Raw genomic sequence first — 24194 nt, forward strand, 5'->3', positions numbered from 1 at the left:
AAGACCAGTAAACTATCTTACACATTTTTCTTAGTGGACCATTCCTCTCATTCGATTTTTATTTATGAGATAAAAACCAATTAAATAGTAGTTCTCAGATTATTACTCTCTCCACAGTGACATGTTGGACTTTTACCCTCCCAGCCCCACCAGGCCAAAATATTTTTGGAAGTACTAAAATAGTGTGTGCTTGATTTCTCCAGTGACATATTTTTGATGCTCTATTCTAACACCAGGATTTTTATATGCAAGTAGCCTGATTCATTTTATTTCATTTTTTAAAAAATATATTTTGTTGATTTTTTTTACAGAGAGAAAGGGAGAGGGTCAGAGAGTTAGAAACATCAATCACCTGCCTCCTGCACACCCCCGACTGGGGATGTGCCCACAACCAAGGTACATGCCCTTGACCAGAATCGAACCCAGGACCCTTCAGTCCGCAGGCCGACGCTCCATCCACTGAGCCAAACCGGTTAGGGCCTGATTCATTTTAAAAAGCTGTATTTAATTCTTAGGTTTCAAGTTCAAATTGGGAACCAAGAAACCAACTGGTTCCATTGAATCAACCTTTATGGAATGCAGTGTGTTAGTCCCTGACTGAAGACAGCGATGGCACGGACAGAATCCTGCTCCAAAGCTTCCCACACGAGAGGGGAACCAGGTTCATATAAATAAGATCATAAGATAGTTTGTGCCAGAGGTACCAATAGAACTTGGGGAGACATCAAGTCTCGACAAATAGTGGCTTATCGAACCCATTTTCTGCCAGAGGAAGGACTCCTCAGCTACTGAACCAATATGTGCTTACTGTTGGTCAATCAAGTAAGCAAAGTGTCCTTTTTTTCCTGGGCACCTGGAGCCTAGGGGTGCCTGGATACTGCCACCCCTATCTCTATCCCAGGACTGGGTCTAGGGTGAGGCACTGGCCTTACAAAAATGTAAGGTGGCGCACACAAAAATCAGGAAAATAAATTTTAATGCAGTGTTTTTGCAAAACATCCATGATGAAAGAACTTCAAAATTTTAGGTAAAGATAGGATCAACAGAACTGATTTTTTCCCCTTTTGTCTCAAGTTCCAATAGGATTCCACCACCCCTACCCTCCACACGTGACTAGTGGTCACCAGGCACACCTAATGTTAAGAACCTACATTTTCTGATATTCTGCTCTCAAATCAATAAGATTGTTAGTATTGGGGGGCTGCCTTTGGGGTCCTCTGACCCACTCTGGCACCCACAGAAGCACCGCGCGCAGGGGAAACTACCACGTGGTGGGGGCTGCAAGGACCCCACGTGCAAACGTCACAGAAGTCAGGATTTGGCTTCAAATCTTCCCTGGTTTGGATTGGCTTTTAGTCCGCGAGACCGTGGTAACTGTGGGTAACAGTGGGAACAATGAGCCGCGGGCCAGACTGGGTCAATCATAGGTGCCGCTGGCCGCCCGGGCGTCCTGATGACCTGGGACCCGAACCATCAGCCCCGCTCCTCCCGACTCTCCACGAGCCAGGCAAGGGCTCCAGAACGTGCCCTGGAGATCAGCCACAGGGTAAGGGGCACCCCTCTCCCCAGACCAAGAGCCCCTCGGGTCCTTGCCCGGAGGCCCCAGCCAGCCTGAGGCTGCCCCAGGGGTCTGTGGCGGAGGGGGTGGAGCATTGGGGACCCCACACTTCCACTAAGGATTGGAGGCTGCCCCTGATACACACTAACGGACTTATACTGACCTCTCCCTACTTACCACCTGCTGCATATATAATTATGGCAGTTTAGAAATTAGGTAACAGAGCCATAAATTTGGGCCTTGACTCACCAAAATTATATATATATTTATATATCTCCCCTAAAATGTTGTCCCCTAAAGTGTAAACTGAGGAGGGAAGGTTCTCTGAGGAATCACACAAACAAGAGTTGAAGGTGGTTAAGATAATGGCTTAAAGAATAAACTCGAGTGAGGAAAAATGTCAAAAATATGCAACATGGGAGCGAGCAAAGCGTTCTAGAGTTCTGGGACTTGTGTGCAAGGGCTGGGGGCTCCGATGGGTACAAAGCCCAGAGTTCTGTAACGAGCTGAAGGCTGAGTCCTAACTGTCCTGGGGTGCATGAGGGATTAGGCCTTTATCTATTATTGCAGTACGTAAACCGTCAAGGAGAGGGTAGTTCCTTCTATAGGTTGAAATACCCACGTATTGAAAAGCCCACAGTTTTCTAACTTTTTTCTGTTTTCTCTAGATCCTAAGGTGTCAGGCAGTGGAGGAAGCTGCAGCCATCCTCCCTGTTCTAGAACTGCCCACACCCCAATTCTGTGTTGGATTGTTTTTCTTTCACTGGCCTATTAACCAGTTAATTTGAAATCTGACTTTTCCCCCTCATTGGGTTACTGAAATTGCTTCACAAATTCAACACCTTTTCTGGGTAATATCCTCCTACACTCTGTGCAACTACAGGTTCAAATTCTACCTTCCTGAAATTCACTCTCTCAGCTTCTACTGTCTTTTTGTTTCTCCTACAAACTCTACAACCGTCCCTCTTCTGTCCCCTTACCAAACTTACCTCCCTCCTCCTCTTTCTAAAGGCAGATACGTGGCAATAATCTTACCTGGGCCCCACTCTCTCCTCTGGGCTGACCTGGCTTGCCAGGCTGTACCCACTCTGAGATCTCTGGTGAGATCCCTTGTCCACTTGCAGCTCTCTGCTGGACACCTAGCCTGTCTGTTCCACCAGCGCCTCAGTCCCAGCATTTCCGGGCTGAATTTGTCCTCCTTAACAAATAGTCACCTTTATCATCGTCACGTTATCACATTACCACCATCACTGTGACTCCCCTGGCCTTATTCTCCACCTCCAGCTGCTTGCCTGTTCTCCTCCGCTCTCTGTACATCCCCTGCCAGAGCTGCTCTCAGCTCTTCCCACTCGCCACTGTCCTAGGGCAGCTCATCGCTCTTGCTTTGATTTTCCAGAGGCGGCCTTGCTTCCTGTCTGCACTTCTCTGCACCCGAGGCCATCATACATGTCACTGCAAATCATCTTCCTGGGGCCTAGTTGGTTTTTTTTGTGTTGTTGTTGTGTTTTTTTTTTCCTTTTCACATCTTTTCTCAAGTTTAAAAATCCTGTCCTATTTCCCTTTAACCCCAGAATTGAGTCCAGTGATTTTAAAATAACTTGATAATGGATATTGTTAAAAGCATTGATGTAGTTGTCTTGGTAAAAATCAGAATCTTGTTGGACTTACACTGATTTAATCATGCAGTTAGTATAAATATTTCACATATATGTGCATATATATGTATGTATACGTATATCATGAAATGATATTAATTTTAAATGATAAATTACATAAACGATGTGATTGTAAGTTAGAGTTCTTAGGCCTATAAAGTTTTGCTTGCACGCTAAGTATACTCTTTGAGCTTAAATTTCAAAGTTAGCACAAATAATATGACCCAAATCATCTTTCTTAATTTATTTCTCACAGTTGTCTCCCATGTGCCTTTCATTGTAGCCAAAGGCTGCACAGCCGCGCACTCTTTAAATTCCCTTCCCCACATCTTCTCTTTTGTGTAATTGCTTCCCTCTGACTAAAACATCCACCCATCAATATTCTAGTTCTAATTTCTCCTCACCCCTTGAAGCCCACCCCAACTGAAATCTCAGCGTTCCCAGGCTAAATTCACCAGAGCATATTTTCCTTTGGTCACAGCCCTTAACACTGACAACCTTCCTTCGCAGCATTTGATGGATAAACGGGCAGATGAGGTGGAGTGGAAATATTCCATGCAATGGAATATCATTCAGCCTTAAAAAGGAAGGAAGTTCTGACACACACTACAACATAGATGATTCTTGAAGACATTATGCTAAGTGAAATAAGCCAGTCACAAAAGGAGAAAAACTTGTGATTCCACAGACATGGGGTACCCAGCGTAGTCAAATTCACAGGGACGGAAAGTAGAAGGGTGGTTGCCAGGCGGATGGGGTGGGAGGAAATGCGGAGTTAGTGTTGATTGTGTGCAGAGTTTCATTTGAGAGGATGAAAAACTTCTGGAAATGGGTGGTGGGGATGGTTGCACAGCAATGTGAATGTGCCGAACTGTAGGGTTAAAATAGTAAGTTCTATTTATGTATATTTTACCACAATAATAAAAAAAAAAACTATCTCAGGGGGAGAATGCTTGTTGTGCTTCTCTAGATGAAAGGAATATACTGCTAATGAAGTTGTGTGTTGATTGGGAATTGGAGCTGTTCCACCTCGGAGTCACTGAAACTTGAAAACTCTTGGCCCACCTTTGTGTTCTTTGGCACTTTGGCATTAATACAGGATTCCAGATTCATAGGAAACTTTTGGTTAGAAAGAAACATATCGTGATCAAAATCTGTGTAAATAAATAATTGATTATGCCAGTGGTTTCTGAATTATGCTGAAGTTTCAATTTCCCTTTTCATCTCTTGATTTTCAAAACTTAATTTAAATCCTTAAATAATCATTCTATGGCTAAACTTTTCAAAATGTGTATTAATCTCTGATTACTAAATTAATATGTGCTTATTATAAAATATTCAAACATTATTAAAACGTATATTGTTTAGAAAGTGAAAGTTCCCCATGATCTCAAGTGATCCGTTGTTTACAATTTGGAGTGTGTGTATTTTGTGTGCATATAAATGTTATTAATAATGAAAATATTGTTATTTTTTCACATATCCTGTCAATGGCATTGTTACTTAAAAATATGTTTCTGATATTATTATATGATCAGATATCCATCTCTTTATATTTTTAAGCTACTGTGCAGTATTCTATTGTGAAGCTCCATCTTAATTTAAACTATATTCCAATTAATGGGGCAGATATCATAACTCTGATAATGTATGCTGAGGTGAGCAATGATATTTAATTTTGTGTGTGTGTGTGTGTGTGTGTGTTTGTGTACCGCTGTGTTTCTGAGTGCTACACATGGAATGACGGGATCAAGTTAAAAGCACATTTGTAATTTTAATAGGTAGCTGCTAAATTTTAATTCTACCTTGGCTGGCCTTTAACATCCCAAATACTTTGGCAAAGTTGCAATTGACCATATATAACCTGAAAGTTTAGATATTTCAGTTAAAGTACCCAGATGAAGATGTGTAAGCCTGGTGTATTGGGTTTTTCCAATCCCCAGATTCAGCTTGCTTGTTAGAGTAACAAAATACCTTGATGGAAATTCCTATACCTGAGCCAATGAATTCTCTAAGCCTCAAGATCCAGCTTGCATAACAGGGGAACTAAGAAAGTTTGGGACGATAAATTAGCAGCTGTCCCCCATCCCTAGGATGTCTACCTGCATCACTTCTTTAGATATGTGATCATCCCATTAAACCTAACTCCTCTTAAAGTCCTCTACTAAATAACAAAACCATTGTCAAAACTTCATAAATCACTTACTGACATTACAACCTCACCACCCACAACAAATCCCAGCTGAAATTTGGTGATTGTTTTGACTCTGATAATTACAATGTTTGTCAGAGTCCAGAAGTGCAATGACTATACTTTCCACTTTTGTTGTGTCTTGTTAGGTTTATTCCTTCATGGAAAATTATAGACAGGCTTTAATTTTTCCATATCATCTTAGGCCATGTGGCCTATAAATGTTATTTTGTAATTTAGCAAAGGACCACAAAAGAAAAAGCAAAGTACCTAACTAGTTGTTGTTGGATTTGTATTTTCAAAACAAAGTCTATGGGAATAAAAATTGCTTCTTCTTCACCAAAAATTCCCACGGTGCAAGATGTTAGTAATTCATGAAAACTGAAGACATGATTTCTTTGCAAATAAAGGGCAATGACATTTATTCACTCATTCATTCATTTGTGTGACATTTATTGAGCATTTACAGAGTGCCAAGCACCCATATGATAATGTACATTATAGTCTACACTCTTCACCTGCAACCTTGATATTGAGTGTCTTCTGTAAATATGGAAAACCTACCAAATATAAATTCTTTGTGTTTGAAGGAATATTTAAGAATATTTAGCCCCGGCCGGTTTGGCTCCATGGATAGAGCATCAGCCTGGGGACTGCAGGGTCCCAGGTTCGATTCCAGCTAAGGGCACATTCCCAGCTTGCAGGCTTGATCCCCAGGAGGGGGACATGCAGGAGGCAGCTGATTCGTGATTCCCTCTCATCATTGATGTTTCTATCTCTCTCTCCCTCTCTGAAATCAATAAAAATATATGTTTTAAAAAAAGAATATTTAAAGACTAAATCACTCTACCTCATAGAGAAATGAAAACTTGTTTTTGGAGTATATGTACACATACACATTTTTTTCTCTTTGATTAAAAATTATTTAACACATCTATTCCCAGGATTAAGGATAATGAAATTCAACCACAAAAATGATTAAATAATATATAATTGTAGTGTTGGAATTTATCAGTTTAGAATGGTTGCCTCCATATTCACCTTTCCTTTGATCTTCTTGTAGACCTTATTGTTATTGACTTCAAATGTCTCCGTATTTTTGCTCAGTGGAATGTGCCTTGACAGAGTAATTATATGTTATCAGGCAGTTGAAGATCAACTAAAGATATGTGGCCACAAGAGGGATGTTGATGTCTTTGAGCTGTTCCTTTCTCAAAAGTAAGTGTACTTTAGGTAAGAAATAGAAAAGCATCGACTATAATGTTTCACAGATTCAAATGTTCTTTTCCAGTCCTCCCTCACCCCCACTCACCCCCATGCCAAAGACTGGATGGGAAAGTATCACACTCTAATTACTTTACCGCTTATTGGAGTCACAATCTCTATTGGAGAGGCAGCACATTGGAATGGATGAGAACAAAGATTATGGAGCCAAACTAAGTTTAAATTCCAGTTCTGCCTCTTCCATCTGGGTGATCTTAGCAAATAAAACTATGGAATATACAATTATATATGAACTAGTGTGGGAACCCCTTTCACGTCCCGCGTGGTTCAGGGTTCCGGTTCAGGGTTCGGGTTCTGGAGAAGGCCGCACACAAATGAAAAGAGACTTGGAAAAGTATTAATTTGGGAATATTGGGGGCCAGGCGGGAGCCCAACTCTAGTGGAAGGACTACCCCTTGCTCTGGCCTTGCTATCCCTTTTATTGAGACTATGGGATACGCCCATAACCTTTAGGCAGGAAATTCCAATAACAGAAATTTACATAGGAGAAACAGAGGTGGAGGCTGCTTCAGCTAACAATGTTTCAACTAAACAGTGAGTGATTAAAACATTTAAGGTTGTTGACCAGCCTTCCCAGTTTCCTGGCCACATCTTTCTATTAGTGGTAGAATGATTGGTTTCTGGCAAACTAGAGGTCCAGTGCATGAATTCATGCTCGGGTGGGGTCTGGGGAGGGGGGGTCCGAGATGCAATTGGCCCTCTGGGCAAGTGGTGGAACACCCTTGCCAGCCCGGGATCCATCCCGCTGACATTCCCTGACATTTGTGCTGGTTGTCAGGAGCCACCTGGAGGCCACCTTTGTATTATTCCTTCCAGAGCATCTAGGGAGGGGAAGCGGCCACCGTGCCCAAGGCCGACTTCTAGGAGGCCAGCAGAGCTGTCTGTGTCGGGTGGCAGCACTGCTCCATCAATGCCTGGCCCATTCTCTGGAGACTGGGCCTACAGGACTACTGAGGGAGTGAGTGGCTACCACCTGGCTGGTGGGCCGCAGGGACCGGTCGGTCAGGTGAGCAGTGCTCCTGCTGTGGGAGCGCACTGACCACCAGGGGGCAGCTCCTGTGTTGAGCGTCTGCCCCCTGGTAGTCAGTGTGCGTCAGAGCAACCAGTCGATTGGTCGTTTGGTCGTTCGGTCACTTAGGCTTTTATATATATACATTCAGAGAAACAAATAAATATATATTTTTAGGATAAGTATGTCCCACACTGCACTTGCTGTTACTCTGAAATTCACAAACAGGGTATCCTATATTTTATCTGGGACCCTGATCACCTGCATACATATAACAATACTACCTGCTTCACAGGGTTGTTGTGAGGATTAGGTGAATGAATAGGTGGGGAGGGCCTGGTACACAGTAAGCATTCAATGAGCATTAGTACAGTTAATATTATTACTACTACTAGAGAAGAATGACTCATTATACCCCTATACCATAAAAATAACCCTACCTAACAATCCCTATACTAATTTATTGGTAAGTGGGAAAACCTCTCCTTTTAATAATAACCTTCTTGGATTCCACTCCAACTCCCCAAGGTGGCACATAGCAAAAGTCACTGTGCTCTGCAGAGCAGTCACCGTGCCTGAGATAGAAGCCAGGAGGAGGGGGAAGGAGAAGTCCTGGGTTGGATTGGACTCTGACAGTACAGTGGGTACTAGCCAAGTGACACCTGGGCAGTCACAGTTTTCATTTTAATAACGATGACCCTGTTCTTCCCTTCAAGCTGTTTAATCTCTGTGAATTTTATGCATTTTTTAAAAATAAGCTTAATATATTTCTACTCATATGTAATTTGTAGAACTCAGTTACTCTTTAAAGAAATGTTCTACTTTGCCCTGGCCGGGTGGCTCAGGTGGTTGAAGCATTGCCCAGTGCACCGAAAAGGTTGTGGGTTAAATTCCTGATCAGGGCACAGAGAGGAGGCAACCAATCGATGTTTCTCTCTCCCCCTCTCTCTCTTTCTTTCTCTCCCTTCTTCTCTCTCTAAAATCAATAAAAACATATCCTTGGGTGAGGATTTTTTTTAAATGTTCTACTTTATCAATAAAGTTAATCACTTTACCTCTGGTAATTGAAAGAAATCCTTTATTAATAAACATGTTTCTTTTGTTATATATAAGTATTTTTAATTTATTAGTGCAGAGAAAACATACTTATCTTTGCTGTGGCCCTGAATCTCTTGGAAGCAAAGGAATAAGTAACTGGTCAATTTAAGATTTTTAAATATATATATTTTATTATGGGACAGTTATGGTAGATAATGCTGACACACTTAGGATCATGCTTTGAACCTTTCTATATAGATTAGCTACTTTCACAACAGCAATCAATATTTTATGTGATCAAATGATGGCACCTCGACCTTTCATAATTTTTAACAACTGTACACTATTGACCTAACGGGTAAGTAGATAACAAAAAAAAAAAAAAAAGATTTAAAGCATTAGGAAAAAATTAGAAATATTTATCTTCTGACAGTGGGTAATTAGTGGTCTTCTCAATTAACACATTTTTTTTATCCTAAGAATACTAGGTTGCCACTTAACCCATCTGGGTACAAAAAAAAAAAAAAATGTTGCACAGTCCAGACGCCAGTAAACGGGGTTATTTGTCTGTCTCTGTTGTGCTTGGAAAGCATCTTACCAATGACTCCTGGAGTAATCACTGAGAACACATACTATGGCCGATGTTCTTTAGAGAATACCAGCTACTAAATGTGAAAAGGAGAGCATGACAAGGCAGCATTTTATAATACCAAATCTGCTGATTCAGGCAAAAGTTACCCAGAGAAGCTAAACCCATTGAATAAATAGTTAATAAGTAATGAGATGTACACATAGTCTCTGAGTTTTGCCCCACATATTACTTTTCAATGATAAAATTTGTATTTTTTATAGTGGAGAGCCCTGGCAGAAACAGGCTTAACCCAGTTACTGGCCTTTTAGCATCACCAACAGTGGAACAAGCAGCAGCATTTGTGTCCCGGGACGATGCAGTAGTTACCACCTTTGTTACTGAAAAATGGTCTCCCTTAGATTTAATCCTGAGGAAGTAATCAGGCAAATCAGTAACGTGAGACATTCTATCATACAGCTGTCCTGGGCCCTTCAGAAAGTCAATGTTAAGGGGAAAAAAAGGAAAGTGGCTGTTCTAAATTTAAGACTAAGGGATTATACCAACTGAAAAAACCATGCATAAGTGTTGATAGAATTATGGGTTTAAAGAAACTATAAAATATAGGCGGCAACAAGACAGTTTGAATATGAACAGTGTATTAGATGATATTAATGAATTCATTTTCATTTTCTTAGGTGTGATAATGGTAGTGTAGTTATACAGGAGAATGTCCCTATTTAAGGGATGTGCATGAAGAATTTAGGAGTGAGAGTCCTGCAATAAGAAGTCTGCAATTTATTTTCAAATGATTCCCCCAGAAAATAATCAACCAATAAGTAGATAGATTATATAGGTAAGAGAGAATGAGTGGCAAAACATTAAAAATTATAAGTGCTATATAAGCATTCATTATGTTATTCCCTCACCTTTTCTTAGATTTGAAAGTTTTCAATATAAAAATTTGGTGAGAGGGGCTTCTCTTGTTTAGAAATGTTTGCACGATTTAAGAAATATATTTGCTTAAAAAATTAGGAAAATATTAGTCCCTCAGTGTCGCAAGGTTAAAGAAATATAAATGTGAAAGTATGTTGCCACATGAGTTAATGTAGGTAATATTAGTTAACATTAATATTTTTAAATTTCTTAGAAAAGTGCCTGGCACACAGGGTGTGCTCTATATGGGTGTGATAAATAGAGACCTATGTGTATGCATACTCAGCCTGGGCCCACAATTCTGCCCCGAGAAATAGAAGACATCCGAATACCCCAGCCCACAGCAGTCACTCAGAAGCTTTGCCCTCTTTGCTGACAGCTCCCCATCCACACCCATGTCTGTCCCTTAGCTGAGTGAGCTGCACCAGCAACAAGGCCCAGTTCAAGAAGGATGGGCAATATTTTGATCTCATCCTTTATAATAAAGAGCTAATGTGCTAATTAGACTGAACAGCTGAACGACCTTCCGGACGTCCTTCTGGACAACCTTCCAGACAAAGCCGGGACTGCGAGGGCCAGCCAAGGCAGCCGGGGCTGCAAGTGCTGAGCCCCTTGCACGCATTTTGTGCATCGGGCCTCTAGTATTCAATAAACAACAAAGGGAGAATAAAACACTTTACTCTGTCTCTGTCTCTTGGTGCACTGCAATCTCCATATCTTAAACCCAGTCTGGCCACGATCTGGACAAACCCAAAGTAAGAAGCCCGCAGACAGTGTTGAAGCAGGAGCTAATGGCATTTCCCACATTTACCTGTGAGTTCAGTGTCTTCTGCCCTTTTATCCCTCTCCCCTCTCCCCAGTAAAATATTTTATTAAAATTGAGATTCAAATAAATTAAATTGTAATGAGGTATAAATTTCTACTAAGGTGATAAAATGCTCCCCTTTAAGTATTTGTTTTAACTGACTAACAAAATCTTAATCTAAATGAATGAAGTATTAAAAATGGAAGTTTGGAAATTAACATCTAAGTGCCAACAATTTTGAAAGGACAAAGACGTTTATTCAGTTACTCCAAAGTCATACTATATATCCTGCCTTACCTAATACAACTGAACTAATCATTGCTAATATTTACTTTCTTTTTCTTTTTCAGGGAGCTGACAGATGTTATTGATCTTTCTAGGTTTAGAAAATTAAAATACTTATGGCTACATCATAACAAGGTAACATTATATTTTATCTTTAAATGTCTCGGTAATTACGTTACTATCATGTTTTCATAGAGCTAATTTTTAGAAGTATTATTTTCTATACCGAACTTAAACTTAGGTGAGACAGTTTATATGCATATATGTATGCCTATTGAATAGCAGTTTGCAAGAGGTTCTTTCACCACAACTGCTTGTGTCTCCACGTCCTGTCAAAGCTGCTCAGAGGAGACTATTCCTTCCAGTCCCAGGGCTTTCCTCACCTCTCCTATGTCATCAGAAATCTTACAGTTCATTTGCATTATAGCCACAGTTGGGAAATAAGAATGTCTAGGAGAATATATTAATCAACTCTTGATCTTCACTCATAAATGAGATAGCCCCTCACCTTCCCTCCCATATCCAGCTAAGCCTGATGGCAGAGTGCCACCTGCCTTCTTTATCAGCTTAAGGAGGTGTAGTGGGTTTTCAGTCCTTCTCACCTTCACCCCAGTCTTCTCTAGGTTTGGTATGGAATCTCTAGGAATAGGGAGATGTGGAGGCAGAGGAAAGGCAAGGGAGAACGTTATTTGATTTGCACCCTCTGGTACTAAAAATAAAAAAAAAGAGCTTTTTCTCTTGATGGGTTATTCAGGAGCTTCCCTACTAGGTTACTCCAACTGTAATTCCTCTCTGCTGGCCACTTCTGACCGCCCCTCGCCTCTATCCCAGTGGTACTTACAACTGAAGGTCTCCTGGCCTTGACAAAGCACCCTCTTGAGCAGGATCTCTTGTAAAGTGCCCCAGATCAATATTCCTACAACGGTCTCCCATGCAATCCCCAGGGCTCACACACCTTTGTCCTGCTATCAGAGGCTAAGGGGTGGGTTACCTCCCGGTTGCTACCCATGCTGATCTAGCCTCCTCAGTAAGTGCTAAGCACTAAGCTATCGTGTCCCCACCTGCAGGGACACCCTTCAAGGTCACTGAGTGTGGCCCCTATATCTTCTCTTAGAGGCTAGCATTTAGGAGGCCACCACCTTCCCTACAGTGGGAGCCTGGGGGTGCTGTAAGCCATCTCCAAGTCAAAAAGCAAGACTGAACCAAAATGCAGACCCAATCATTACAGTTAGCTGGTCAGTAAGTTGGTTATTCTCAACTTTCAAAAATTTGGGTTCCCAGCAGCTTTTATTTTACTCATTGTAAATCCATTACACCATCTTAGCATTTTGAACTTAGACTTTCAAATGCCAGCTGAATAAAAAAAGGTTTCTTGAGTTTTCAGCAATAGTGTGCTTATCAAGCAGTAGTCCAGACTCACATTGAATCTTGAAGCAGCCATGTTTATGAAAGTATTTCAATATCACATTGCATTTCCAGTCTTTTTTAAAATCAACTAAATGGAAAATGAAAGAGCTTCTAGTATTAAGTGTAAGCACGAGTCTCATAAGCTTGAAATGATTTCTGGAAGAACAAACACAAATAGCTTTGAGACCCAGCCAGCTAACGACTGAAATGGAAAGTACTTGCACTTAAGGACATACAAGTTCAAAACGCTTTACAGCACTCTGCCAAAAACTATCCTGGGTCACAGTGGGTGACCTCTGATGAGAAAAAGATGGAAATCACAAGGCATGGCAAAGTGACTCATCTTTGTTTCTCATGTGTGCTCCTTGTGGTGTTCAGTTTTAAAGGAAAGAGCATGGACAGATGTTGGCAATAGGTCTAAAGAGAGAGGTGATTAGGGATTTTGTAATTTTTTTTGCGTTTCGGTAGTGGACACCATCCCACTTCCAACCATTCATTGAATGTTCAGACAGTTGACTGGCAGATACGTTATGTACATAGGAAGGGACTGTGTATACTGTCAACTAATTTACTTTCTTTTGTTTTTGAAGGGGGATTGGCAGGGAAGGGATGTAACAATAGGCAGTATTCATTTCTTGTACTTGATTCTTTATGTTCAACAAACTAGCTATATGATTTCCAAAATTACCATCAGTTAACTTTGTTTGTAGACCCATGCACCAGGAGGTCACAGGTTCGACTCCCAGTCAGGGGACATGCCTAGGTTGCAGGCTCGATACCCAGCAGGGGGCATGCAGGAGGCAAATGATGGATGTTTCTTTCTCATGTTTCTCTCTCATTGATGTTTCTACCTCTCTCTCCCTCTCCCTTCCTCTCTCTCTAAAATCAATTGAAAATATTTAAAAAAAAAATGCTTATTTAGCCCACATAACACTTTGAAAGGAGAGCATACCCAAAATAAGTTTTAAGTGATTGTGGGAAGTAAATAAGCTGTTGTGAGTCTTCTTATTGATCAATAGCTTACTGGTTGCTAAGTTACCACACTTCATGAAAAATTAAAACCTTTTTCAACATCCAAAACTCTAATGGGCATTTTAGCTATGATAGTACTTCCTCAGAGGACCTTTGTTTCCTCTGGATATTTTCTTGCCTGGATCTGAAGCCAGGAATCATCCTGCTAACTTGAGAACAGATCCAACATTGAGAGAAAAGCAGGGCCCAGAGAATCATTGAGAGACTAAGACTAGGCTCTCACAAGCTCTAGACTTCTTGGTGTGTGACATAAATACATGTTCTAATTTAATACCATTATGAGTTGCATTTAGGAGTTACTTGGAGCCAGTAGCATCCTATCTGGTACAGCTTATTCTGTACTTGCATTAGGCCATTGATAGAATCCTATATAATAAAAGCCCAGCAACCATAATGGCAGAACAACCAGAATGACCGCTCAACCAGTCACTATGAGGTACACTGACCACCTCTTGGTCTCTCCCCGCCCCCATCACCTCCCCACCCTGGCCAGCAGGCTCTGATCCCTGGATGGCAAATGGGGAACCAGGGTGGGTGGCGGGGGATGCGGGAGGTGCCAGGCCAAGGCCCCCACCCCGCTGGTCGCCCCACACACAGAGGCCAACCTGCGGCAGAAGTGGGGCCACGAGCGGGCGGGACCAGCCGACCTCTCGGTCCCCCCTCCCGGCTCTCAGGCTTCCATTGCCCAATGGCAAACTGGGAACCCAGGTGGGTGGCAGCGGGGGGTGAGGCTGGCTGCCGGCAGCCGGGGAAGATGGTCCTGATCAAAGGCTAGGCCTAGGGACTGTACTGTGCACGATTTCATGGGCCAGGCCTCTAGTATAACAATAAGTGTGATGGTACCTGCTCTAGTGATAAAAACAGGACGTGCAGAGGGAGTGGCTGGTGGGGACATTGCATTTGCAAACTGCGTGGAGTGGAATGAGAGAAAGCAGTGTCTTGGGAGGCAACGACTGTAGCCTGCTATGTTTGGAGCCCTGCATACTAGAAAGGTGAATACTTCTCCCCTAGTATCTAGTGGATGATAAACACTTCTGGTCTGACCCTGGGCTAGCAAACTAAATAGGAACAGGTTGTTTCTAAGGACCTCCAATGCCCCAGCTTTCCTAGGTTTGCTCAGGCGACACTGGTTCCTTCATTATGCTGTCTGCGGGCTGGTTTTCCCCTCACAACGCATAGATATTCACTAGCTGCTCCTCCTCCCTTTATGGGTCACATTTTTCTAACCTCGCCTGGTTTGATAAGTGAGAGACAGCTGCACTCAGGCCTTCTCAAGACTCCCTTCCATGGCCCATCTTCTAGCTGGCCTGAGTGAGGCAATTTTCGGTCCACAGTTTATCCCTTCCAACTTTTCATAAGAAGTTGAGTCTGCTCAGACAATTGATCTAAGTGATTTATTTGTCTTTTATACTGCAATTAAGTTGTGTTCTGGTTCATTACCTCAAAAATCTTTTCAGCTATTTAATAATAAGCCTGTAATATTGCTAGCACAATGCTAGTGTTTTTCTATTTCTGGAAGAACCAGCAGTACTTTGGTAGTTTCATTTGGCTCAGATTAGAATAAGCTTTTGATTAAAAAGGCAAACAAACAGAAAAACCTGCATGATGCCTTACCATGCAGCTGTCCAAAGTGGAATCCGAGTTTCTTTCCTGTAGCAAAAACCAGTTGACAAAGTTTACAAACTAAATTTAAATGAAAATGCCTCTGCTAGCAAAGTCATCGTTTATAAACTTCATTATCTGAAAAATAATTGAAGTACTTATTTATAATAACGTTTTCCACGCAAGCTGACTAGAGGATGACTAGACTGAAGTAAACAAAATTGCCTTTAAAAAGATCCTGAGCTCATTCGTCTACGCCATGATGATACGTCATTTCTCATCTCCCAGACATTTAGTACATATTGAAAATTTGCTAGTGAGCAGAAACTTATGTGTTTTAGGAAGGAATATTGGTGTTAAAGACTAGTAAACCACAATTTTAAAATTGAAATACTTATTTTTAATGTGCTGTTTTAAATATTTTCAAAGAAATCTTTCAATAGCAGTACTCATTTTCAGATAGCTTTCTGAGCTTTGTATCATGAATTTTAGTTGGTTCCTTTAATCAGGTTTGGGTACACATATTTTAATTATTTATTTGTACATACCCTACCTTGTTCAAAAAAATAATTTAGAGCAGCACAAATCCCATGGTAGAGTGTAAGACCTGTAAAAGAATAAAACAAACTAGCATGCATTCCATATAATTTGGGTTCTTGTGTGTTTCTGTTACCTCAGGGCAACATTAATTATATCCCTCATGTCAACTTTGTTAAAAGAATCACATTTTGCCAAATACTTAAAACCTCCTCAAAAAAGTAAGTCAAGGTAAATAACCTAAATAAGATCTCAATGCATGGTTGTGAAATTCATAGATATGTGCACTATATATTTGGTTATTCTTAAAAATGATTTATCTCAGGAATGTACTCTATTTTTGGAAAAGAGCTTATACAAAAATTTTAGTAACATGGAATAAAGAGGGGAAAACATGAGAATAAAAGTCTGTTTATACTGGATTAAATAGTTGTAATATATTTTTAAAGTATAGATTGTATTTTTAAATATTGTACATACAGTAAACCAAGCTACACATGACCTTTTTTTTAATTAACTGGATAGGAAAACCATGAAAATAATTTTAGGAATCTTGGAAATGTATTGCAATTTTTCTTTTTTTTCTCCTATGTAATTGTGTATATTGTTAAAATTCTCCCCAACTAATACTTAGTTTTATGTAAATTTAGGAAATAATGTAATTTCATTATTCAAATATATAGTAATAGACGCTTTTAAATACCACATGATTATAGAATTTTTCAGAATTTTATCATGTTGTTTAATCACTGATCTATAGTTCTTTGCTCCTAAGTTTTAACCTTGGTGCCACTGACTTTTTGAACTGGATGATTCTTGATTGTGGGGGCTGTTCTGTGTATTTTTGAATATTTAGTAGCATCACTGGCCTCTACCTGCTACATGCTAGAAGACTTCCCAGAAGTGACAACTTAAAATATTTCTAGACATTGACAAATACCCCTTGGGGAGAGATTGCCCTCCCCTGAGAATCACCCAATTCAGTAGACATAGTGATCTATAGAAACCTAAGTCAAAACATGTCACTCCTCTGCTCCAAACCTCCAATGATTTCCTGTTAGTTTCAGCCAACTTCTTACACTAACCCTCAAGGCCCCACACAAGTAGACCCCTGATGACATCTGACCTCATTCCTCACCTTCACTTCCTGGCTCACTCTGATCCAGCCACACCAGGCACCCTGGCCTATGCACTGGCTAGACCCCAGGTGCTCCTCTTACATGCCCCTTCATCAAGAGTTTGTTCAAGCCCGGCCAGTGTGGCTCAGTGGTTGAGCACTGAGGTCACGGTTCAATTCCTACTCAGAGCATATGCCTGGGTAACGGACTCCATCCCAGCAGGAGGCAGCCGATCAATGATTCTCTCTCATTGATGTTTCTATCCCTCTCTCTCTCTCTCCCCTCCTCTCTCTGAAATCAATAAAAACATATTTTAAAAAAGAGTTTAGCCGAAACCGGTTTGGCTCAGTGGATAGAGCGTCGGCCTGCGGACTGAAGGGTCCCGGGTTCGATTCTGGTCAAGGGCATATACCTTGGTTGCGAGCACATCCCCGGTGGGAGGTGTGCAGGAGGCAGCTGATGGATGTTTCTCTCTCATCGATGTTTCTAGCTCTCTATCCCTTCCCCTTCCTCTCTGTAAAATATCAATAAAAATATATTTAAAAAAAAAAAAGAGTTTGTTCAAATATTACCTCCTCTTTGAGGTTTACTCTAGCCAACCCATTTAAAATAAGCACTACCTTAATACCAGCACTCCAAATATCTATACTTTCCAGACCCAATGAGTCTGAATGGGGCAGAATGTGTGCGAAATGATTTAGAGCAAACTGTCTAGATAGGCCCTTTTACAGAAGCTTTGGAAACCATGCAAGGGAGTTTGGTTGAGATATGGTAAGAGGGCTTTATATTAAGTTCTCTAAAAATATCCTTTTTACCACACTGTCCTCAAAGACAATCCAGATGTAAATTTATAGCCCAGACCAAAGGTCACAAATAATTAAAAATAACAGCAAACATCTAATTTCCATGATCTATATAGATAAAAGCCTAATATGCAAAATGTCCTTTTGGGAGTTCAATCGCTCGCTATGACATGCGCTGACCACCAGGGGTGGCGTGGAACAAAGGAAAGCCCCAGCCAGCGGCCAGAAGGCCCCGATTGGCCCTGATTGCTAGCCAGGCACCGGGCCTTTAGTCTTACTATAATTTTATATGTATATGTATATCCTATCTAATAAAAGAGTAATATGCAAATTGACCATACCTCTGCTACACCAACAAGCCACACCCATCAGCCAATCAGGAGTGAGTATGCAAATTAACCCAACCAAGATGGCTGTGGTGAGGGAGAGAGCAGGAGGCTTGGGTTTCCCTGGCAATGAAGGAAGCCAAGCTTTCTGCCTGCCCTGGAGGGCCCAGGCCTCCACTCAAGGCTACAAAGTTTCAATTATAGAAGATAAATAAATCCCAACAAAAATGGCAGCAGTCATGGAGCTGGAGAGAGCAGGAGGCTTGAGTTGCCCCCGGCGATGGAGGAAGCCAAGCTTTCAGGCGGGCCCAGGCCTCCACTCAAGGCTACAAAGTTTCAATTATAGAAGATAAATAAATCCCAGATACCAGGGCCTCCTCTTGGGTTGCTGGGGGGCGTGGCCAGCCTGCAAACCACCACAGGCCCCTTGCTCAGGCTGCCTCATGCCCCAAGGGAACCCCCACCCTGATCCAGGACACCCTTCAGGGCAAACCAGCTGGCCCCCACCCGAGCACCAGGCCTCTATCCTACCTAATCCTATCTAATGAAAGAATAATATGCAAATTGACCATCACTCCAACACACAAGCTGGCTGCCCCCATGTGGTCAAAGATGACTGCCCCCATGTGGACACAAGATGGCCACCACAAGATGGCCAGCAGGGGAGGGCAGTTGGGAGGGACCAGGCCTGCAGGGGAGAGTAGTTAGGGGTGACCAGGCCTTAGGGGAAGGCAGTTAGGGGTGACCAGGCCTGCAGGGGAGGGCAGTTAGGGGCAAACAGGCTGGCAGGGGAGCAGTTAGGCATCAATCAGGCTGGCAGGGGAGTTGTTAGGGGGTGATCAGGCTGGCAGGCAGAAGTGGTTAGGGGCAATCAGGAAGGCAGGCAGGTGAGCAGTTGGGAGCCAGCAGTCCTGGATTGTGAGAGGGATGTCCCTACCTGGATAGGGCCTAAAAGGGCAGTGGGACATCCCTCAAGGGGTCCCAGATTGGAGAGGGTGCAGGCTGGGCTGAGGGACACACACCCCCGTGCACTAATTTCGTGCACTGGGCCTCTAGTGTATATATAATTATTGTAGAAAGTAAATTGTTCTCTAACTCTCATTTTCAGCTCCATGAAATAACATTTCTAACTAGAAACTATTGTCTGACAGAATTGTATCTAAACAACAATGCAATTATTGAAATAGAAGGTATGTCTAAATTTTCTCTATTGATTGAATTTTCAATTAAGTAATAACTTTTAACTTTGCCATTGTTAATAGCATGCAAAAATCTGTTTTAACATTACTGTTGAAAATATATGATGGAATCTATTATTTTTTTAACATTATGTACATTTCATTTTAAGAAATGTTCTTTTAATTACAGTTTTAATGCAATCTTGTCTTGTGTCTTGATATTCAAAAGGTAAATGAATATTTTTAACAGAAATTTTGCTATTCTATTGCACAGTTGGACACAAACTAGATACCATGGAAACACATTTTAACAATATTTGGGGGCATTTATAAATATAACAACTTTATAAATAGTCTTAATGTTTTTATTGGCTATCATTTTTACCAGCCAAATTCTTTCATTATGAATTAATTTTATATGTGCAATAATCTCTAAACTGACAATTTCAAACCAGGTATAAAAGTACATGATGTACTATGTTCATGAAATATGAAGAGGTACAACACAAAACATTTTTCTTTAATATTATATATAATAGAATCAAAATGTCAAATTTTAATATCTATCATGTCCCATGAAGAAAGAAAAGTTTGCCAATTAAGGTATGATGTGGCTATCACAAAGTGTAGCCACTTTTACTTATGTTAAAAATGTGGGAAATTTTAAAATTTAGAATCAACAAAAATGATATGAATATTGGGTTCTGTATGCTGTAAAGAACATATTTTGGGCGGTTATGCAAATTTTCTATTTTTATTGTTGGCTCTATGATAGGTGTTCCCATTCCCCCCATGTTCCCCCTCCATCCAGCCCCAACCCACGCCCCCTTCCCTCTGACCATCACCACAAGGTTGTCTGTGTCCATGGATTATGCATATATGTTCTTTGACTAATCCTCTCACCTTTGGGGAGAGATATTGAATTGAATGAGTATTCCCTTGATTGGCATTATAAACCTAGGTAACATTGGCAAAAAGAACAAAACAAAAAAGAAAATTAAAGAAAATAACCCTTCTAAAATAAAACCAAAATAAATCATTTCTATAGAAAAAAAAGCTATAAAACAATAACACTGAAAAGAAATGCATTCTACATTCCCACGTTATACTCAATTAATTGAATTCTTATGCTTGTTCTATTCCAATGGTAATTCACAACATTATTGATAATAATTCTTTCTTTTACCAGTTGTAATGTATTCTTTTAGTGTGTTTAGTTGGCATTAAACGTATTTAAAATCCTGTAAAAATTTTTTTCAGGCCTGCGCCATTTGCCTTCGTTGCATATACTCCTGCTGCACCACAATGAGTTAACAAACATCGATGCAACAGTGAAGGAATTAAAGGGAATGCTAAATCTGAAGACCCTAAGTATTAATTTGCACTTTTATATGGCTATAAGTTAAAATAGTAAAACACAGAACTTTTTTAATATTCTTATTTAAATTAGATCAATAACTAAAATACTTAGATATTCCTGAAAACAAGACTAGATCTCTTCCTTTTAAAAATATGTTTTGGAAAGAACATTAGGTAGAAAAAAAAATTTTGTGGAATTATATGGCATGCCAAATGAAAGTGACAAAAGATGATTTACACATTTAAATCAGTGGTTTGGGTTTTAGCTCAGAAGTAAGTTTTAGCACATATTATATGATTCGATTCACATGACATGCCCATCTATCAAGAAAGCAATACTAACAGGGAACTATTTTTAAATAGATCAGTGTTTTCCCAGGGCAGGGGGATGAGGGGGCTGGGGAGTGACAGCGAAAGAACTAGGGGTATGGGGTTTCTTTTTGTGATGATGAACATGTTCTAAAGTTGGCTGTGGTGATGGTTGCCCAGCTCTGTGAGTATACTAAAAAACATGAATTATGTATACTTAAAGTGGATGAATTATATTCATAAAGCTGACACCCCCCCAAAAAAACAAATTTTTATTTAAGCTTTAACTGGGTGAACAGCAAACTTCATTCATGAATACTGAATCATACCCAGCAAGAAATTGGCCTCAGTATTGGAAGGAAGCATAAGTAGGAAATAGATTGGAAAAATAAATAATGCACAATTCCTATTCTCAATAAGCTTATAGTATTGGAGGGTAAATAAACCCATACACAATCACCATACAGGCCAAATGGTTCTAGATGTGCTAAGGGAAAAGACACTCAGAACAATGAATGAGTTTTCAAACTTTAGAATTTGGAAACTTTTTAAAATAATGCCATGAAATGAATGTTGCTTTTCTCCTATTTATTTTCTATTCATTTCTCAAAATTGTCTGAGATAGTATTTTGAATACGTATAAACTGATATGGTGGAGGTTCTAATTAGATCAATACATTAATAGTGATTAAAGTTTTCATATATTTTCAGTGTTACTCAGTTACATGTACTGTATTTAGGAGAAATGATTCATGTGCTTATAAGTAAATTCTTTAAACCCAAATGTTAATATTACACCAAGTTCATGGCAATTTCATGCTTACTTTTCTGATGTGAGAAGGTCTGTGAAAGACTTAGAATTTGCTTGCATGTTTGAATTATCTGGCCCTTCTGTGCTGAACAAATGCTTTTGTATTTAAAAGACTGGTTATAAAGCCATGACGGGTTTGGCTCAGTGGATAGAGCGTCGGCCTGCGGACTGAAAGGTCCCAGGTTGATGGGTTTGGCTCAGTGGATAGAGCGTCGGCCTGCGGACTGAAAGGTCCCAGGTTCAATTCCAGTCAAGGGCATGTACCTTGGTTGTGGGCACATCCCCAGTAGGGGGTGTGCAGGAGGCAGATGATTGATGTTTCTCCCTCATCGATGTTTCTAACTCTCTATTCCTCTCTGTAAAAAATCAATAAAATGTATTTTGAAAAATAAAAAGACTGGTTATGCTAGACTCAGAATTCTCACTTATCTTCACTTTTCTATAAAACGGGCTAATAGCTACTTCTCAGGATTGCTTCAACGATTCATCTATTTCTGTAAAAGCTATTTTTTTAAAAAGCATTTTTTGACAATGTTATTTTGAAGTAGCAACAAAAACAAAAATTGCTTTATTGTGGATTTGTTAATTAGATAATGAGTTAAGATGCCAAATCTAGAAATTCTACTGAATAGTAAATAAATTAAAAATATAACTGACATTTTAAATAATAATAATTATAATAACATATTGAATGTCTTTCCTGTTGAGAAAATGCTTTCTTAGAATATTCTGATTCAAATCTTCACAGAAATCCTTAGTAGTTTGTTTAAAGCTCAGCTTTTTTCACCACTTTAGTAGCTTTAAACAAACTACTAAGAAATGCTGAAACTTACAATTATGCCTCATTTTTCCCCGTTATTATTTATTCATTCATTCATTCATTCATTCAATAAATATTTATCACTTATTCATTTGTTAAGTGATAATTCAACAAATATTTATCATGTATCACAATGCGGCACTCTGCTAGATGGGGACACAAAAGTGAACAGGAAAGACCTTGTCTGGACCTTTATGGAACTTGCAGTTTTATAACTCTCAAGCTAAGTATTTCTTGGAGTTGAAAGGGCTTGATTCAAAACTAATTGGATAATTTGCTCAAGGTAAGAACTCAGTTTAAGCAAACTTATTTTACAATACAAAATTTGGAGGTTAGCAATCAAGGTTTCCCTGGTCATAATCAACAGGGTGATGTGCCGGCCCCAGGAATGAGGGGGCCTCCACCAGCCCCTGGCCCGTGTGTAGTTGAAAACTGAACTGTGTCAGCCCTTATTGTGGTGAAGGAGGGCTTTTTCTCAACCTGGTAATATAATGTCCATATCATTACCTATCACAACAGTTTAAGAGACCTCTACTCAAAATCATAGTGATGGAATTCAAATTCTATAACTATAATCTTTCCAACTGAGAATCTTGTAGTGGAATCATATTTCAAAATCATATTTTAATGCTGTGCCCAATTAAAACATAAAAAGCATTTTTTAAAAACTCTCGGTAGCAAGTATGCACATTTTGAACGTTTGCCCCATTTTCATTCAAGAAATTATATGGGAAAAAATGTTTGCATTTACTAGACTGCTAATTATATTTGTGCAGTAATGTCCTCAGATTAAGTTTCTATGAACCTCACTTGCGATCACAGATTAGATTCAGCTCATTAACTACGAGAAGTTCATGTATTTTGAAATGTTTAAAATTTTTGTCTTTTCAAGTTGTAAAACCATATAAAATGCTAAAGTGTTGTTATTATTCCACTTCAAGTTCAAGTTCTTCAGAGGGTGAGAAGATGGCCTGGAGGTAAACCTCTAATCCATTTCAGCATGCACCCTCCACTGGCATTTCTGAGGAGAAGTGCCAAAAGATGGCCCGGGAGACCCACGCCTGGGAGCTTCAGGGAGGCCTGAAACCAGCAGCAGAGTGTGAGGTCCTGGAAACTGGATTCCTGACTTCCTAGCTAAGTCAGGAGGGCCCCACCTCTTCTCTCCAGGCGGTCTACCTCTCCCCGCCCTCCTTCCCCAGCTCCATTTTCCTCTTCCCTTCCCACCTCCATGCTCCTTCTACAGCAGGCTCTGCCTGTGTCAAGGGCACACGTCCTGGCTGATGACACTCACTAACTTTCAGGCGCCTGCCTTTCTCTCAGCACAGAGGGAACAAAACACCAACAGCAACAAAGTCCTTACACTTTTGTGCTCTTAAACTTTTAGTCTCCGCATTTCCCTCTAATTTTCTCTGTTTCATTAGCTTCACTGCTGGAGAGGATACTTAGAAGCCGACACTGCATAATGTTTAAGACTTGCTTCTTAGAGCTATAAGGATTCACCATTGAAAACAGAGAGTGCCCTTTTCAACAGAGGGTCTTCATTTTCTACAGGTTCTGTTCTTC

General features: G+C 40.3%; 1 protein-coding gene across 1 annotated transcript in view; it reads left to right on the forward strand.

The window, feature by feature from the left end:
* Positions 1-609: 609 nt before the first annotated feature.
* Positions 610-24194, forward strand: part of LRRC72 (leucine rich repeat containing 72) — a gene marked incomplete at its 5' end in the record, with an annotated part of 33052 nt that continues 9467 nt past the window's right edge. The window contains 6 exons of the mRNA XM_080665212.1: positions 610-661; positions 1428-1546; positions 6549-6622; positions 11395-11464; positions 19263-19344; positions 20593-20703. Coding sequence (XP_080521338.1) covers positions 610-661; positions 1428-1546; positions 6549-6622; positions 11395-11464; positions 19263-19344; positions 20593-20703 — 508 coding nt within the window. The remainder of the gene's footprint in view (positions 662-1427; positions 1547-6548; positions 6623-11394; positions 11465-19262; positions 19345-20592; positions 20704-24194) is intronic.

Source organism: Plecotus auritus (genome assembly GCF_963455305.1).
Source record: "Plecotus auritus genome assembly, chromosome: 4".
In the NCBI taxonomy this organism is placed as follows: Eukaryota; Metazoa; Chordata; class Mammalia; order Chiroptera; family Vespertilionidae; genus Plecotus; species Plecotus auritus.